This window comes from Rutilus rutilus (genome assembly GCF_951802725.1).
Source record: "Rutilus rutilus genome assembly, chromosome: 7".
NCBI classification, from domain to species: domain Eukaryota; kingdom Metazoa; phylum Chordata; class Actinopteri; order Cypriniformes; family Leuciscidae; genus Rutilus; species Rutilus rutilus.
This window is the reverse complement of record NC_140221.1, coordinates 27,557,030-27,576,890: the sequence shown is the minus strand read 5'-3', so window position 1 is coordinate 27,576,890 and position 19,861 is coordinate 27,557,030. Positions and strand designations below refer to the sequence as shown.

Below are 19,861 nucleotides of genomic sequence, written 5' to 3'. Positions count from 1 at the left end.
CCAGTCTTCAACTGTCCAATTTTGGTGAGCTTGTGCAAATTGTTGCCTCTTTTTCCTATTTGTAGTGGAGATGAGTGGTACCCGGTGGGGTCTTCTGCTGTTGTAGCCCATCCGCCTCAAGGTTGTGCGTGTTGTGGCTTCACAAATGCTTTGCTGCATACCTCGGTTGTAACGAGTGGTTATTTCAGTCAAAGTTGCTCTTCTATCAGCTTGAATCAGTCGGCCCATTCTCCTCTGACCTCTAGCATCAACAAGGCATTTTCGCCCACAGGACTGCCGCATACTGGATGTTTTTCCCTTTTCACACCATTCTTTGTAAACCCTAGAAATGGTTGTGCGTGAAAATCCCAGTAACTGAGCAGATTGTGAAATACTCAGACCGGCCCGTCTGGCACCAACAACCATGCCACGCTCAAAATTGCTTAAATCACCTTTCTTTCCCATTCTGACATTCAGTTTGGAGTTCAGGAGATTGTCTTGACCAGGACCACACCCCTAAATGCATTGAAGCAACTGCCATGTGATTGGTTGATTAGATATTTGCATTAATGAGAAATTGAACAGGTGTTCCTAATAATCCTTCAGGTGAGTGTATGTACCAAGTGTTCACGCAAGAGCTTGCTTGTAGCCTGTAACCGCTGAGTTTCGATTAATATGTGTGACGTGCTCCACTAACTTCATGAAAAGAAAACCAGGATGGCAGAAAGCAGCATCCTGTTTGTTTTCTTTATTTTACAAAAGTAAAAAAAAATGTTTTTATTTTGAGAGCACACAAATAAAAATGTACCCTTTACAGTTGTGAATGTAATGTCAAAATCTTGGCGAGTATTCAGTTAACCACAGTCAGTTTTGGATCATAAATAGTTGAGAAAGATAACATGTTGTGTAACAGTATATTGGATCCATGCACAAACTCTTAAAGTGACAGCAGTCGTATATTCCTGCTGCTATCTGTCATGTTAATCAGGGAACAAAAGACAAAGAAAATCACTCTCTGCTCTTGACTGAATAAATTTTGTAACTTTAATTGTAAGCATTAATCTGTATTTAATTTTTACACTGAAAACTATCCAGTGTTATTTTACAATTGATTTCTATAGTATTTCTGACATGAATACTAGCCTACTGTTAGACCCACCTGAAAAACGTAAAGCCGTGTTTATTTAATTTTGCAATTTGTTGTTTGCAATTTGGGTATTTGTTCTTATTTTGATTACTGATATTTTGAAGAAAAATCAAGCATAGCGTTAGTTCTGGCAGGTCACGTTAGTCAAGCTCGCATCAGCTGACCCTCAGCTGATCCACATCTACCTATAGGAATACGACACCTATCACCGTATACATATATAAGCTCCTTCAGTATTATCAGCAGCTATCGCGTTTCTCAGGAGCAAATTAAATGGCGAAATTCGTCAGGCAAACAACATCATCTCACAAGGAATCGTGCAATCGGGAATTTAGCAAGAGGAATTCATTCCCCACAAGGATTTCACCTCAGATTCATCTTAAACTTGAACACGAGATTTGTCGCATTGATCATAAGTTTCCTGATTTGGAAGTTACCTCAGTCTGCATTGCTGCTGGCATCGTTGCATTATTGTCACAGGACTCGACGTGATTCATTCTCCATTCATCTCTGGAAGTTTTCACAAAGCTAAGCTAAGTTCATTTTTAATGCTCATTGTTAAAATCTATCAGGGTTTTGGCAACATGCTTGTTGCTAATGCTATACGTGTGGCTTGGGCTATTCTAACTTAGTCGTTTTCATTAAAATTGCTCTTGCTAGGCTTACGCAATCATATTGGCCATGTGCGTTACTATGTGTTGTCATTGGCAACTGATCGCGTTGCACACGCTTTTAGCGCTATGCAGCGCAGATTCAAGCAGCTGTTTGATATGAATTAACAATTCATGGTGCAAACGGAAATATTCTGCTGTGGCACAGCTTTAAAAGACATAGTAAACAGTCACAATTCAGTTGAGTCACTTTGGACACGCTTGGTCTATCTAATTCTTGGAAACACGTCGTTCTTAAAGCTACAGTGTATTGTATTTTGTAGTGCTTTCATTTTAATATATTTTTTACAGTCTATGATTTTAATGCATTGTTTCTTTTAAGGGATTGCATCTTTATAGGCTGAAATTCAACATGATGGTATATTTAAGCTGTGTATGTAAAAAAAAAAAAAAAAAAACTTATTGAAACACTGCTTGTTCTAAGGCTAGTGGCTATTAAAAAATGCTTTCTTTAAAAGATGTTAGTGGCTATTGAAACAGTTATTTTATTTTAAGGTTATTTAGTTCAGTCGTTTTTGGAACATGGCTGTGTTTTAGTCTTATACCTGGTGTCATTGTCACATGCTATGCTAAATTTTTCAGGCATCAGTAATATGCTGTCATTTCAGCAGCAGCATTGCTATCAGTACTGTATAGTGGTTGCTAGATCAATGTTATCGAATATGTGTTTGTTACTTCGGCTTGTGCATGCTGTCCTCAGCAACATGCTATAGTAATCAAGCGTTGTTTGTGCTGGTTGCATTGGAAAAATGCCGACTTTATTCTATCTGATTATTGCAACATAATGTGTTAAAGTTACCACATGCTTGTGGCTAAATCTATCTAGATATCAGTAACATACTTGTGCTTAATTCACAGTACATTCACCGCAGAGGTCTGGTATTCAACACTAACAACACTGTAGCTTGATGGTCCTGTGAAGGAGTGTGGAATCATGGGAGTCGTCATCGTCACCTCCACAGCCGAAGGAATCCGTAGGACGGGAGCAGTAATCATGTTCATTAATGATGAAGCACACTGTGGGCCCTATTTTAACGATCTGAAACGCAAGTGTCAAAGCGCAAAGCGCAAGTAACTTTGTGGGCGGGTCTCGGCGCTGTTGCTATTTTCCCGGCGGGATAAATGACTCTTGCGCCGGGCGCAAATCTAAAAGGGGTTGGTCTGAAGTAGCTTCATTATTCATAGGTGTGGTTTGGGCGTAACGTGAAATAAACCAATCAGAGCATCATCTCACATTCCCTTTAAGAGCAGACGCACTTTTTCCTTGGCGTATTGCTATTATAACGGCGGATTTGCCAGGCGCGCGTCAAGAGCGGTTTACAGCCGAGGAGAGCAACGCTCTCGTCACGGCCGTAAAAGAGAGAGAAGTGACATTGGGGATGGGAGAAACACACCCAAATTAGCTTCGGCTAAACAGGCATATAATAATGTGGTAAATGTGTAAGCTAGATGTATGCTTTTATAATAAATTATTATATTTATAATAAATTATCTATCTATCTATCTATCTATCTATCTATCTATCTATCTATCTATCTATCTATCTATCTATCTATCTATCTATCTATCTATCTATCTATCGTTTGTAATAATATGATTTGCAAAAATGAAAACTGCTGCTTCTGTGTAGATTAGAGAATCACAGTGTATGAGCGTTTGTGCACTCTATACATTATGGTCAAGCATGCGCCCTTAAAATAGCATAATGAACAACGCGCAACGCGTCACTGACTTTAGACTAGGTTTTTTCTGGCCAGTGGCGCAATTGTTTTATGGAACAGTAAAATAGCACCAGGGAACGTTTGCGCCAAAACACGCCTCCTTTTTTGCGCTGAACCGCCCAGAGAGCGCAAGTTCATTCCCTAGTTTAGCGACGTGCTTCTGTGGAGGGAAAAGCGCGCTTTGCGCGGGTGCAAAATAGGAATGAAACATGCGTCGGTGTACAAAGTCAATTGCGCTGGGTGCAAGATAGGGCCCTGTATGTCATTGCTTAGCTGCGCAGTGCACACTGCATCTGACTCAGAGCTAGAGGGTTATGCTTCTCCGACCGGACTACACTAGTTTTAATACTAGTCCTATGGTTATACAAACATGCTAGTTGTATTAGTTTTCTTGTCGCTAGTCGGAGCTATTGCTGTAGGGTGTAGGCTTCCCCTGCCAAACTACACTAGTTTTAACAATAGTTATGTGATTTACACACTGATTGTTGTATTAGTCGTTGCCGCTAGTCGGAGCTATTGCTGTAGGGTGTATGCTTCCCCTGCCAAACTACACTAGTTTTAGCAATAGTTCTGTGATTTACACACTATGATTGTTGTATTAGTTTGTTGCCGCTAGTCGGAGCTATTGCTGTAGGGTGCATGCTTCCCCTGCCAAACTACACTAGTTTTAGCAATATTTCCGCGATTTATACAACATGCTTGTATTAGATTTTGCTGCCGCTAGGGGTGTAAGCTTCCCCCAATAGATCCCATACAATTGTTAAATTGGCTACAGCAACACGCTTGTTGCCATGTGTCCTTGGCTTGCTCCAGCTTGGTGTGATGCTTCCCCAATTAGATTGGATATATAGTGCTCAACATATGACGCTAAAATCAGGATGTAACCATTCTATCAGCCTCAGTCATGGTGGGTGTAAAAATTATAATAACAAAATGTGTGTGTATATAATTTTTTATAATTTTTCTCTTTTCTACAGAAGTAAACTACAACCAAGTATAACAAGGTTATGACGTCATTGACAGGTGGCAGTGTACACAGTACACGTCAACAAATTACTTGTCTATAACTTTGTGAGTAAATGTATACAAGCATCAGCATCACGCTTGTTACATTAAACCATCCAGCTAATTCTAATTCAGTATTGCTAATTCTGGGTGAACCAGAAGTTTCCACCAGGATTACTCCAGTATTGTGTACTTCAGTACTTATTTCCAATGAAAAAGATCATTGAAAATTAAATCTCCATCTCTCATCTCTAGCTCACAGAAACTGGAACTGGACCGCGGATATACAACAAGCAAGCAGCTGATTCATTTTGACATGCTTGTTGCCTTGGCTCACTCAGGTAACTACAAAGCATCCAGATTGCGCTGTCAGTTGGTTTTGGGGGATATTGGCATATGGTTTTGTTTTGGGGGATTATTGCTGCTCTCCCTGCTCTTATCCATGCTAGGCTGCATGGATGCGCAGGGAGTTCTCGCCCAGAACGGAACCATTCCGCCAATCCAAACTGTATGCTAATTGTCAATCATATTTGACGGTAGTGGTCCTGACAGAAATCAAGCATAGCGTTAGTTCTGGCAGGTCACGTTAGTCAAGCTCGCATCAGCTGACCCTCAGCTGATCCACATCTACCTATAGGAATACGACACCTATCACCGTATACATATATAAGCTCCTTCAGTATTATCAGCAGCTATCGCGTTTCTCAGGAGCAAATTACCCTCCTCCATCCCCAGCTCCTCCTCTCGCCCAGTCAGGATTTGACATTCTGATTCCCCTTGAATCAGAATAATTATTGAATGTTGTACTTTAAATCTTGAATTAAATATATTTGCAAATTTTCATGTTGGTTCTGTTCTGTTTCCCCCTAGGGGGATTATTGCTGCTCTCCCTGCTCTTATCCATGCTAGGCTGCATGGATGCGCAGGGAGTTCTCGCCCAGAACGGAACCATTCCGCCAATCCAAACTGTATGCTAATTGTCAATCATATTTGACGGTAGTGGTCCTGACAGAAGTAGAGTTTTGTTTGTATATGCTGTCTATAGCTCTTAGAAAGAAAATCGGAATCGGTATTGGCAGATCACGCTTACAAAAAAATCAGAAATCCGAATTGGCCAAGAAAATTGCAATCAGTGCATCTCTACAAACAAAATTCAAATCAGTTGTCAGTCCACATGACATTCCACACATCTCTCTTTTGTGGTGGCTGTTGTTCCTCATGTGTGAATAATCCACATATAAAGTGAATAATAAGTTGTTTCCAGAACCACACTTTTTTTTCCCCATTTAATTCACATTAAGATTTCGATAAAAGCCTCACTTTGGTGTGATGCCACCAATAATACAATTTAATTACTCTTACAGTTTTTCTCAATTACTAAAACACTAAAAGCCATTGGCTGAACAAAGTTCTCAGTTGCCTGAACTCATTTAGCTAATTGTGCAGTCTGTTGTCAATACCTTAAACCATTTCACATGGTAAAACACAATTTGCAGATCTCACTTAGACTTTTCAGCAAAACTCTAAACACATTCTCATTCTCAAAACACATTCTGCACTCTAATGCACATGCCATCCATACTGGTAAATACAAGTGGCAACAATCAAATAGTCGAGTAGTAATTTCTGATCAATTTTGAGCTACTATGATAGAAAATGTTTTCGTTCATCAAAAGACAATGACGGAAAAATATGAAATTTGTTTTGAGATTAAAAATGTATTTCTCCCTGAGAACTTTTTTTTTTTTTTTACTTTTTTTTCCGTTTTATCAAGTGCAGTCATACAGTATGTCACAAATGAACTTTTTGATGGTACAGTAAGGTGTCACGGATAAGTCTACAAACAGAATAGCAGTCCATAGATATCTTTCGAGAACTATGTTTTAAACAAAGTGTTTTCTATTTTTTGGTGTATTGTTTACTTACTGTTTGATAGTGTATATCATTTTGATCACTTTGTTTATGATTTGAGAGCAGTGTTTGATTTTGAACAGAGGTAAAACTGTTTTGAGGCGAAAGTTTCATTTTGCAAGAGGAGTCAGAGGTTTTTTAAATAGTGCTTGAAGATGAGGTTTTGTGTTTACAGTTTTTCTCAATTGTTTACACACAAATACTGGTACTTGAGACACAATGACCACAACATGTAACTCATTCACCAACCCCCTGAACCAATTCTGCTAAACTACAAGCACAATTCCTGCTTTACACTCAAATTGCAGTTCTAAAACACACTTTTTTCAAAACACTACACACAATTCTCTGCTTTTGGCACAATTTTCATGCAGAAAATCTCGTTTTCACAAGGAACACACTGCCATTCAAATATGCACACTGACTCATCACATGGGCAAACACCCGTCACACAGTTTTACAATTAGCAATCAGAGCTTTAGCATAAAAGAGCCACAGGTGAGCTCTTCAATGGAGCAATGGATGCCAACATTGGATTTTATTTTATTTTTACTGCAAATACAGTCAATTCTTCTGTTGTTTTGTATGTAGACCACTGTATATGTACAACTTTGTGTTGGTTGGGATGTACACTGTGTACATTGTTTTTGTGGGAAAAATAAAATATATATTTGTGTGTTCTGAGTATAAAAACAATATTCTCAAATATTTTACAACACACTTATGTATGTACTGTCTGTAGTAAGTGTAACACTGAACAAAAAAAGGCCTAAGTCATTATGATGAACGGAGAAGAAGTGTTTTCCATTCCTCATAGTGTTTTACACTGAGCACATCAGTGTTCAACTGGTTCTTATAAATGTCTATTCATATGATGGTTTGTGTGTGTCATTTGAAAACAAAATACCATTTTGAGAGGAAATAACATTGTTTTGAATGTAAAGTTTCATTTTGCAGGAGAATTGAGGGGTTTTGCCCATTGTGTGTGTGTTTTGGGATTTGTGTGTAGAGTTCTGAGAATATGAGGCATGCTTTCAGAAAATGTGTGTAAACAATCGAGAAAAACTGTAAAACAAACTCAAAAGAACAAATATGCAAATGTGTTAATGTGACTCACCGTCCATCCACCTCCATCCGTGCTCATATCACAGTAGACCTGGAAGCCGGCAGGGTAATGAGTGGGAAAAACAGAGTAGATGCCATCTTCCCTCTGACCGCTAGCATATATATCACTACAGTCCCGTGGACGAGAGCCTTGAAAAAGAGAGAGAGAGAGAGAGAGAGAGAGAGCATCAAACACAAAAACCACAAAGACTAGATCCCTGGATGGTTACAGGATAGCAAATAGCTGAAATAGGCCAAGACTAATTTAATGACCAAAGGAATATTACTATAGGTTAGCCAACATGATTTTGTGTCCATCTTTCCAAGGCAGCTGGTGCTTCTCAATTTACTGGTCTCTGTTCCCAAAAGAGCGATCCTTTTCCCTGGTTATAGAAAACACACTCCCCTTCACTGGCACACACTTGCATTCAAGTGTCTGCTCCATACCAGGTTCATTACAAGCCTCACCTGTGGCTCCAGCAGACACATCAGGACCTTAAAAGTAAAGTGGTAAAATGCTTTTAGACACATTAGGCCTCCCGAGAGCACAATTTAAGCACAGCCACTTTTCTATCAGCTTCCAGCAACTCGTCTAATGAGAATTCAGATCAACGGGGCACAAAAGAAGACAATAGTTATGTGCGCTTTTTAAACACAGTTTTCCGTGAAATTGTCTGATGTTCTTTGGATTGCTAATCAATGAGTCAACAGTGGGAGGAGGCGCTCTGTTCGGGGACCAAAGTGCTTGTGATTCTGAGCTGGTGTAGTCAGAGTACATGATTTGAATCTAAATATTTGTTCATGGGACCACATAACTTTTAAACTCAATCACCTGAGCAAAAATGCCTTGTGACAAATCACTTTGGAGCCAAAGGAAATAGTAAGAGCAGAATGATACTATGCTATTCTGGACTCTACTAATTCCCTTCACTAATGACATACTAAACTCTGAAAAGTCAATTTCATGCTTTTAAGAGCCTCCAGAAAACAATCTGTCATTATATAATGAGGTATTAGCAATACATATGTAGCAATCAAACAAAATTATTTTTAATGGTTTTCAAAAGAGAATGATGTCAACCAGCCAAATCTCGACTCCCTGCAGGGTGAAAAGAGGGATGGATGGACTCTTGGATACATGTGAATGAACAATGAAACATACACTACTGTTCAAAAGTTTGGGGTCATCACATTTTTATCAAAAGTGACAAGCTAGAAATGTTTTCTTCAAATAAATGCTGTTCTTTGAACTTTCTGTTTATCAAATAACTTTGAACAAAATGTATAACGGTTTCCACCAAAATGTTTAGCAGCACAACCGTTTTCAACATTAATAATAATAATTATAAGGAATGTTTCTTGAGCAGCAAACGTAGGTGCAACGTTACTTATAGTCAACAGAATGTGTTAAAGGGTCCTCCAAAATAACGTGAAACGTGAAAACAATATTACTGTTTTAACTGTATTTTTGATCAAATAAATTTGGTGTTTGGTAGTGTAAAGTGGAGCAAATAGACAATGGACACTTAGGTAAAAACCCAAACATGTTAAATAAAGAAGATGGGCAGGCAAACTAGATCCCCTACCATTAGCACAGCCTTTAAGGCGAACTCCTCTGACTGGTGCCCTCTGCAGGTCAGCCTTCACTCTGGCCTTCAGACCTCCTGTTTCCTTCTGCATGGCATTCAGAGCATCGCTCACAGAGTTGACAACCTTCACCATGTTAATCTGGCTCTCGGACAGCAGCTGCAACACAAACAAAAACTATTACACAGAAAGCATGAACTGACAAGGAAACTGTCCAGAATAAACTGCAAGAGCAGAGAATCAGATCGATACGGTTGATCAGCAGCTTACTATTATATACTTGAACATTTAAAAGGAAATAAAAATCGGTCATAATTTACTCTCCCTCATGATTCAAACCTTTATGATTTTTCCTTCTACAAAACGCAAAAGAAGACATAATGGACAAATACTTTTCACTGGACCCTACTTTTCTTTTTGTGACCCACGGAAGAAAGAATGTCACACAGCTCTGTAATGACAGTGCTCACATCACAGCTCAATTCGGACCCCATGATATTTAGTGTTTAGTATCTCAAAATAAGTTGATGTAAGATTCCATAACACAAAAATATATCAGCAATTGTGGATAACATGCAGTCTCTTGAGATTCATTTTGGTGCCTTGGACAGCAAAATGTTCAAGCTCTGCAGCACAACAGAAAACAATTCATGTGCCAAGTCTAGATCTGTTTGATGGCTTTAACTTATAAGAGAACACTATAGGTTTATTTTCTGGACATACAGAAAGCTTTGAACCATTGAAGCGAACAGCTTATTGTCCAGTGAAATTGAAAATCCCTTGTAGCCCGCATGAGAAGGCAAAATCTGTCTGGGAGACAGGTTCCATAAGGCCAACTGTCATTTTAGCTCAAATACTTGACATGCAATAGAGCTGTAAAGGTCTTTGTGCCAGATTTACAGTGTGATTTTCTGCTTGAAGCAGTACGTTGAACCTGCTATATCTTGTCTACCTATAAATAAGACCATTGTGTGCCTTTTCCCCATAAACTTATGAGATCTGACCCATTTTAGATGGAAAACCCTGTGTTCCTGTGAGCATGGTTGTGTCATTGTTTGTGAGGCACATTCAGCATAATAAATGAGTGTCCTGTATGTCTGCAGCTCAACAATGTGTCCTATACAGTGTTCTTTAAAGGACACCTACACATTGAGCAGGATGGACACGGTCTATACCTGCTATAACTGATGAGCTATGAATATAAATTAGGACTTTACTAATCTCACAAGTTTTATCCTCTCTGTACATGGATTTTAGGCAAAGTTTTGAAAGAATGAGAACAGTAGAGTCAAAAGTATGGACTCAACATGGTCTTTGAATCATCAGACACATCCTATAAGGTATGTTTAAATTATTGTGAATATATGAGAGACTTATGTGGATTAAAAAAAAGGAAACAATCCTGTAGTAAAAACATATATATATATATATATATATATATATATATATATATATATATATATATATATATATATATATATTTAAAAACAAAATATAAAATGTACAGTCACAAACCTAAATTTTGAGTAAACCATGGAGCATCAAGAAATTAAATTTTATTATAAAAAAATTTAAAAACCATGGTGATTAAAAAATACGTGGAAACTATTACCAACCAAAATTTTGGTTAAGATTTTTTTATGTTTTTGAAATAAGTCTCACCAAGATAATAAATAATAAACAATGCTCACCATGCTGCATTTATTTGATCAAAAATACAGCAAAATACAGTATTTTAATATATTTTGAAATGTAATTTATACCTGTGATGACAACTGAATTTTCAACATCCTTACTCCAGTCTTCAGTGTCACATGATTCTTCAGAAATCATTGCAATATGATTATTTACTGCTCAAGAAACATGTCTTATTATTATCAATTATGACAACAATTGTGCTGCTTATAGATAGTGCTGCTTATATTTTTGTCAGGAATAAGATCAAAAGAACAGCATTTATTTGAAATACTAATCTTTTGTAACATTATAAATGTCTTTGATGTCACTTTCGACCAATTTTATGCTTCCCTTCTAAACAGTAGTCATTTCTTTAAAAAAAGCACTGATGACAAACTTTTGCATTGTAATGCATGTAAATAACAATGCTGATTCTCACATGTAAGAGTTACGAGGAATACATGGAATATCAAATACTTATTCTGAATAATGATTTTTCTGAAAAAACAAATTCCAAAAATCACACTCTATTACAGGAACATTACTAATACACAGTACCAAACCAAATGGACCCTTGACTATTAGCGCACTGAAGATCATGGTTGGTTTGAAACCTAAAACACTTACACAAATGACGCAAACACACACATGCTAGCGCACTGACAGTGGAATGCCCATAGGAAGTAACCTTTAGCTTCAGGGCTTTTCCGTGGTTATATCAGCAAGTTGTAATACTGAGATGATTGACAGTGCAGAATTACTTCCTTTAATTTCAGGGTGTAAACGGAATAGTCGCTGAAGCTAAAATGCCACTAGAGCTGAAACAACTTCACACAGAGCTCAACGCTTTCATTCCTCACCAGTACTTCTTACTTTTATAGGTGATGCTATTTACTCCCGGAGGTTTGAGGGGGGAGGGGGAGGCCTATACTGTTCGTGTGCGTATATCCTGCTGCTTTATGGAGCATAAGTGCTAAAATGCTATCATGTGTAACCTAAAATCCTACCTCAGTGCACTATCAGAGCTGGTTTTACCACAAATTAACAATTAAACTGGCATTACAATTTAATACAGAACTGGGTTTAATCTGTGACAGGGGAACTGTCTGTGCTTCATTTTTCATGTGAAGGGAGATAATTACAGGTATAAGTGCCCTTAATTAATAAGGTTTGATAATTTGGAGATGACACATTTTTACACTGTTTCTAAGGTAACCGCAAACCCACCCCTGCCTCTTTTTCATCACTCTTCAGTTGCACTCAGTCTGTGCTGAGTGTAGCTTTCTGTGCTCCTTTCCAGATTCCACAAATCCAACTATTCATTCAAACTGTATCAAAGCTCAACCAAAAAAGTATGAGTATAAAAACAGAAAGACCCCTCACATTTACAAACACACACACACACACACACACTCATATACACACAAACACAGGTCACCATTGCTGTCTAAAAGTCATCAGAAAACGGAGGATTATTTTCTATTCAGGGGGGATTTTGCTAACGCTTTTCTCTGTCGCACAGGTGTTTGGTAGTGATAAACAACTCTCTTTCACTCCTGCCCGCTGTGTTTGAGTGTGTGCGTGTGTGTGTGTGTGTGTTTGACAGATTTGGTGTGTAGGAGCTTGTCAGTAACTCGTGGTTAGAGAGAGATGGTGTTAATCCTAAACCTTAAGTCTTCGTAATTCAGATAAAAGTCAGGCTTTAACTCTGTGGTAATTCACTTAACACAGGAAAACAGGCAGCATCTGCTGTTCCCCAGCCCTGAAACTGAACTGAAATAGAATTCAGCAGTTGCCATCTAGTATCAATGTCCTCATATCAGCTTTCTCTGTCCTCAGCTGGCAATAACACAATGTATGTGACTATAACACTAGCATAATGTATTCAGAGTACAATATCTTACATGCCATAGTGAAAGTCAACACACTTATAAAATACCCCGGTGCAGCAAAAAATCTTACCTAAAAAGAACCCTGCAGGACAAGGAAATAACAATATATTGAAAATAAACAATCAGTGGCATTCTGACATGGTGGACCTTGAAACCATATAAAGGTGTCTTACACAGCCGAGTAAATACTGCTCTAAATTCTGTTTGAAGACACAATGCGGATAAAAGCCTAAAATACAATATGTGACTCAGCCACTATTAAATGTTGCTTTGCCTCTGTGTAAATGAAATGCAGCATTAGAGCAGTCATATTTGCATGTAAATAATTGTATTGCATTAGACTGCTAATATCAATTAAATATTCATCATAAATCCTGTATGTGAGACTTAGCAATTCAAAAGTTTAGGGTCAGCAAGATTTTTTTTAATGAAATGAACATGCCGTTATTTTAATGCTAAGGGCCCTATTATACACCCGGCACAATGCAGTGCCAGGCGCGACGCAAGTGTTTTTTGCTAGTTTCAGCCCGACGCAGTTCTCTTTTTTACGTCCTGTGCCACGTTGTTTAAATAGCAAATGTATTTGCGCCTATTTGTGCGGCCATGGTCTGAATTATTATTATTTTTTGTCATTTAAAGGGGGCATTAGTAATGTGTGCCAATAGGTGGGTCCACAACGCGCATACACTCTGCTTATTATTCAGGGCAGCGGCACACAAACAATATATTACAAATATTAAAAAATATTTTTACAAGTACATTACAATGTAAAAGATTCATATTGTGTACGTAAAGATATGGTGGAATCCGGCTTGTCCCGTAAAGTGCTTGCGCACTTTAACATTTTCCTCTGTGGAGAAGCGTTCAGTCCTTCCGCTTGCAAATTCTGCCATGTTTATTTATTTATTTTTTTGATAGGGACAAAGCATGTTACACAAAGCATGTAAACAAGCCAGATTATAGCAACATTGCTAATTTACATCCACAGTCCCTAGACAGGTACACACAAGAACAAATACTCAGCTATTCACACAAAACAACACTACAAAAAAATAAAATAATAATAATACCCAAAACACATTTAAATTACTAAGAAAAATGTTTACACACCTGATTCGTCATAAGCCACTTCTGTAGATGATCTTTAAAAGTGTGATAAGTAGAACATTGTCTTATTGATTGTGGTAAACTATTCCAATATTTGCTCCCTATCACAGATAATACTTTCTGACCAAAAGATGTTCGCCTATATGGCACTTCACAATCCCCTCTAATGACAGACCTGGTACCAATACCACAATCTGTCCTCTGTTTTATAAACTAATTTACCGGAGGTGGGGCAAGTCCATGCCAGACCTTATAAATACAATTTTTTTAACTTTTCAAAACTCAATAAATTGTGTTTCTTTTAGAATTTTACAGTAATGAAATTAGAGTTTTTTTGTTTGTTTTTTATCAAACACGTTTATCGCCTTCGTATACAGTGTTTCTATTAAATTTAGAATTGTGTCACCTGTGAATGAACAACTATTGAAACAATACCGGATATGTGAAAAAAAAATCATTGAATGTAAATACAACCTTGCAGCACCGACTGTCAAGAATGGCCTAATGTATTTAAAATTCTTTCAATTAAATTTTACAATATTAGACTTTTTTACATGACTTTTAAAAGTGAGAGTCGAATCCAAAGTAACCCCAATAAAAGTAAACTCTTTAACAACTTCAAGCTCCCCCCCTCTCAGGAATAGATTTGAATGTGTCATCTCTACTAACTGTTTTGAAAACATCATACACACAGTTTTTTTTTGTGTGTGTGTGTGTGTGTGTGTGTGTGTGTGTGTGTGTGTGTGTGTGTGTTCAATAATAAACCTGTCCTGGTAAGATAATCCTGAATATTGGTCATAGCAGAAGTCAAAGTAATCGAAGCTTTTTCTAAATTCTTAGCATGGGCAATAATAACTTCTTTACATATTCCAGGTAGATAAATAATATAAAGTGAAAATAAAATTGGTTCTAAAATAGAACCTTGTGGAACACCCTTGGCCAAGTGTCAAATGCCTTCTTTAGATCTAAAAAAACAGCACCAACACATGCATTCTTATCTAATAAGCATTTTACTTTCTCAACAAAAATTTGCTGAATCTGTTGAATAATTGCTGCAAAAACTGAATTGCACTGGATATAAAGAAGTAAAACCCTTATTTAAATGATTAGTCAAAAGATTAGCTACCCATTTTTCTGTTACTGTAAATAGCAATCCGCCATGGTGCGAGCGCAACTGGCTTTTAAAGGGAATGGGAAATGACACTCTGATTGGTTTATTGCACATTATGCCCAAAACACACCCATTACTCATTAAGAGAATAGGGACAACCCTTTTAGACCATGCGCTGGGCGCGCCGACCTTTTTTGCCGTCGTTAAAAGCAAAAGTGGATTTGACACGCCCTAAGTGTTGCGCCGTCACCGTGCACTTTAGACCATGCGCTTAGATCATTGAAATAGGGCCCCAAATGTAGAGGCCGCATTATTGTAACGCGAGAGCACTTCTATAATATAATCTCTCTGCTCGCACGCGGATTTCCTTTGCTCTCGCAACTGGACGTGCACTCTCCAATATACAGTGCTCTCTCGGCATCTCATCTCTCTCTGTGTTCTTGTAGTGATGTCCGGTTCGTGAACGAATCGTTCTTTTGAATCAGTTCTTTTTAGTGAACCGGTCGAACCAGTACACTAAATCGGACTGAATCGTGCGAAACAGTTTGCGTTTTGCGTCAGCGCTGATCCACAAGTTAGCCTACTAAACTTACTCACTTTCGGACATGCCTGAGTCCTGACAGTCCCTCCGACTCGAAATAAACCAATATCCCGGAGTATATTTTACTCCAGTAAATCCAACAGTTCACTGAACTGACACATGTTGTGCTGAGAGAAGTGATGAGCACGAGCAACTGATACTGCGCATGCACACACTACCGAACGTACAGGTACAGCGGTTCTCGGATCACCAGTACAGAACCGAGAACTATTTATATCGGACGTGTTCGACATACTGAGAACCTGATGAGCTGAGCATGCGTGCAATTTTTTCAGAAGGACGAAATAAGTATTTTGTTGAACATCAATAAGTGTAACAAAATAAAACATGTTGGAAACATGTTTATCACATATATTTTCACTGTATTATTTTAAAGATTGGAAACACAATGAATGAATTGTAAAACTAAACATTTATTTTTATACTAAAACATTATAAAACAAACATTTATAATGTGTTAATCAAAACATAACGTATTAAACATACATGCATCGACTTTTTAGTTTTGTCGACTGCATAAGGTTTCAGCAGTTCTCAGCTAGGCTTATGCTACGGTTCTCGAGTCAAGAACTGGTTGTTGCAGCAGTTCTCGAATCAGCAGTACAGAACCGAGAACTGTTTCTTGCGGACACGTTCGATACAGAGAACCGATGAGCTGGAGAGACTGCGCATGCGTGATAGCACTGTCTCTGAACTGAACTTTCTTTTGGCCAACTGCATGCTGTGCTGATACATGAGCACGGGTGAACCGAGGACTTAAATGAGGGGCCGAATTCGGCGAAATGTAAGTTTATTTAATTACAAATTAAATAAAATTGATGAAGACCAGTTTATCAATCATAAAGGATCTTTAATTTCTTTACAATTTAATAATATTTAATCATATTAATCAAATGTATCTTAGAAATGACTCGGAATGGGGCACTTGGATGATTTGTACATATAAATAAATATAACCTAGTCTAACTGCATCACATTACAGGTCAAACCCCTAAAATAATGCCATAATATGAATACTTTAAATTCATCAAAAGTGACAATAATTTTTACATTGCTAAAAAGGAAATCCATTTCAAATTCTGTTCTCTTGAACTTTCTATTCATCAAAGAATCATGAAAAATATATAATGTAACCACAAAAAAAACAAGTATTTTAGCAAGTATTTAAGTTTTCAAAATTAATAATGATAAGAAATAGATGGCCACACTCACACACACATTAGTTATATTTTTGCAATTTATGTGGCATAGTTGCAAAAATCCACATCCAGAAAAATGTATGGATCTCTATGGCCCTCTTCTGTATATGAATGGTCAAAATTTCTAAAACTGTAATTCCTATTATTAAAAATAATTTAAGGGATCTTTACACAGAAAAAGCGGCACAGAAACCATCTCTGAAGCGGCATAAATGCATTTACACAGGAATTAAAAATCACGGGAAACAATGCTTTGAACATTACTATTTTAAAACTACAGTTTTAACAAAGTGTATAAAATTATTTGAAACCAATTAAATAGTAAACAATGAAATAAAACTCAAGATAAATAAAAATATGGAATTTTAAAATAGTTTCCTTTGCGTGGTATATCTCACACTTTGATGTTTGTCAGAATTCTGTGATAGTTATTTTCTATTTCTTAAAATTGTTCCAAATAGAACAAATGCTACAAAGAAATTATGAATTATGCTAGCGTTAGCATTTCAGGCAGGACAGCAGATGTCACCGTTGTGTGTGGGTGAAATATCGTCCTCAAGGAGATGATTTTTGAAATATAATATATCAATGCACAATCACAGTGTCGCCAAATAAGCATTTACCGTATCTGAGAGAAATGTAGCAGCGCATTGATCTGCCAGTCTCTTCAAAGGAAGATTACAAACAGTGAAAGCCATTGATCACACATGTTGACGACTCCGTTATTTTGATGGTTTGCTTCACGATGTGAGTACAGAACTCTTTTACTTCATTGTCCCTTGTAGGCAGAATTTCTTTTTTATCTGGCTAAAACAAAAACAAAAATTGAATTTAAAAAAAAAAAAAAATTTTATTCGCTTTGTTGAAAAGCGGGGCGGTTACATATAAAAAACTGAGTTATCCATCACCACAGATTGTCTGAAAACACGAAATCTCCCCTCGGCCCACCGTCTATATTGAGCTAGGCCTATATGTTTCGTCTCCCGCTTCTTGATTCTCGCGCTGTTTGAGCGGACAGGCGTGCTTTAGGTTGTCATGACAATGACAGTTTAGGGCGGCGCAAGATCGCGTTCATTTACACTGAACCGAAACAGTATCAGAGTTGCCTTTGATACTAGGAGTTGAGGAATGTCAGACTCAGCATATTTTAAGTCTGCTTTTATGCGCCATTGTGTCTTTACCATAGACTGTAAAAAAATATGGACGTAGTGTCCGTGACGTCACCCCGTAGGTTTCTGAAGACCGTTTTTGAAGCCCAAAGTGGGCGTGGCCGACTGTCGCCATCTTGGTAGCACGTCACTCCCGAATTTATTTATTTTTACAGTCAGACAATTAGCTGAGGTAACGTGACGGCTAACAAACAGCAGACAAACGGCTAATGATGACTAATGACCACAGCAGCGGGAATCCACCTGTCACTCAAAAGTGGACACCCTTAATTATGCAGAAATTTAAGGCTTAATATAATTTAAACGGATGAGTTATAAAAAAAATCACCACCCTCACAGTTGTCATGAAGGGCAGAATTAGCTGTATAGACCAAAGCCACTTTTTGCTCCAGGCTGTAAACATGTTTTTTTCTGCTGTAAAGTTGGGCATTTTAACATGGGGGAGATGCAGATTTGACTCACTTTTGCAGCCAGCCTCAAGCGACCAGTTGATGAATTGCCGTTTAATTCACTTCCGTGTTGGTTTCAAGAGAGAAACAGGGAGGTTGCCGCTTGGTCTTTTCACAGAATTTTGAGCAGACACGGATTCGCTTTAGATCAGCCTTAACTCGGCTGTGTAGAGATGCCTTAGATCATTAAAGTATTTTTTTTTTTCTGAAAAATGTCATATTTTTTAGCTTAGCTTGTGTAAATATGTACACAAAGTACCACATATCCCCCAAAAACACACCATAAATGTATATTTGAGAAGTTAAAAGTATATAAGTATATATATACTGTATATATATATATATATATATATATATATATATATATTTATACAATTGCTCTTTAAATGTTTGGGGTCCGAACTTTCCCCAAAGACTATGGGGGTAAAAAGGGGAAATATGAGGGTTAAAACAATCTTACAGACCCCTGATGGCTCAATATTCATAATTTCATATTTAAAATACTAATATCAAAACATTATTGTGTCACTGCTGTACAGCATTAAATGTAAATGCACTGTTCAATCATACATTACTCTTCATATGTAGCTTATGTACTGTAAAGATGACATACGAGATAAACTGATGGATGGGTAGACTTAATGTTCAGTTTCTGATACTCAAGGACAATTCCAGTGAACATTTATCTCCATTACTAACTTTCAGAGTTCAAACTGGCTGGCGATGGTGATAAACAGCTTCCAGTGGGTCTCACATTGATGAGAAAAGCATTTTGCAAATGAGCCACGGTTTGAAACAGCATAAAGTGTGAGAACAAACCAGCGGGGTGGCAATTGAACGGAGGTTTAGACTCCGGGAAACATACCAAGTGTTAACGCAGCATTATTCTCCCTGAAATGTCATTTATTATGGATCCTGTCCATTTCCCAGAAGTTCAATGGTTTGACAAAATCTACTGCTGAGCTGAAGGCACACCTGCTTCTCAGTCCAGGTCTGCTCATGTGGAGACTGTATTGTAACCGTGATTTCAGTCATTTAATAATTTCAATGGGTAAATGGGTAGTCACATTTGTAAAGAGCTATGCTATATCTAAAACTACTTTTCACATATTTATTGATTTGTTGACCTAATTACATTTTCACACTGAAGGAACATTTGAAATAAACCAGTGAAGACAAAAAAAGTGATTAAAATGGTGAAAAAAAAGATATACAATCATGACGTGCTCCATGGACACACTGGGCCCTATCATACACCCGGTGCAATGCAGCGCCAGGCACGCACTGTTGTTTTTTTTTTTTGCACAAAACAGTTTTTTGCTAGTTTCAGCCCGATGTTTAAGTTATCATTTTCACGTCCTGCGCCACGTTGTTTATTAAATAGCAAATTCATTTGCGCCCATTTGTGCGGCCATGGGTGTGCTGGTCTGAAAACGAGATGTGTTCAGGCGCATTGTTGACGCGTTGCTATTTCGAGGCAACTGAAATAGACTGCGCCAAAATAATATATTCAATGGCGCAATATTATAAT

The 19,861-nt window shown here is 37.6% G+C and overlaps 1 protein-coding gene across 1 annotated transcript in view; it reads right to left on the bottom strand.

Moving 5' to 3' along the window:
- fibcd1b (fibrinogen C domain containing 1b) overlaps nucleotides 1-19,861 on the bottom strand; it is a 107,905-nt gene that overhangs the window by 56,423 nt on the left and 31,621 nt on the right. The window contains exons 3-4 of the mRNA XM_084414170.1: nucleotides 9,125-9,284; nucleotides 7,552-7,688 (exon numbers count right to left, since the gene is read on the bottom strand). Of these exons, the coding sequence (XP_084270296.1) occupies nucleotides 7,552-7,688; nucleotides 9,125-9,284 (297 nt within the window). The remainder of the gene's footprint in view (nucleotides 1-7,551; nucleotides 7,689-9,124; nucleotides 9,285-19,861) is intronic.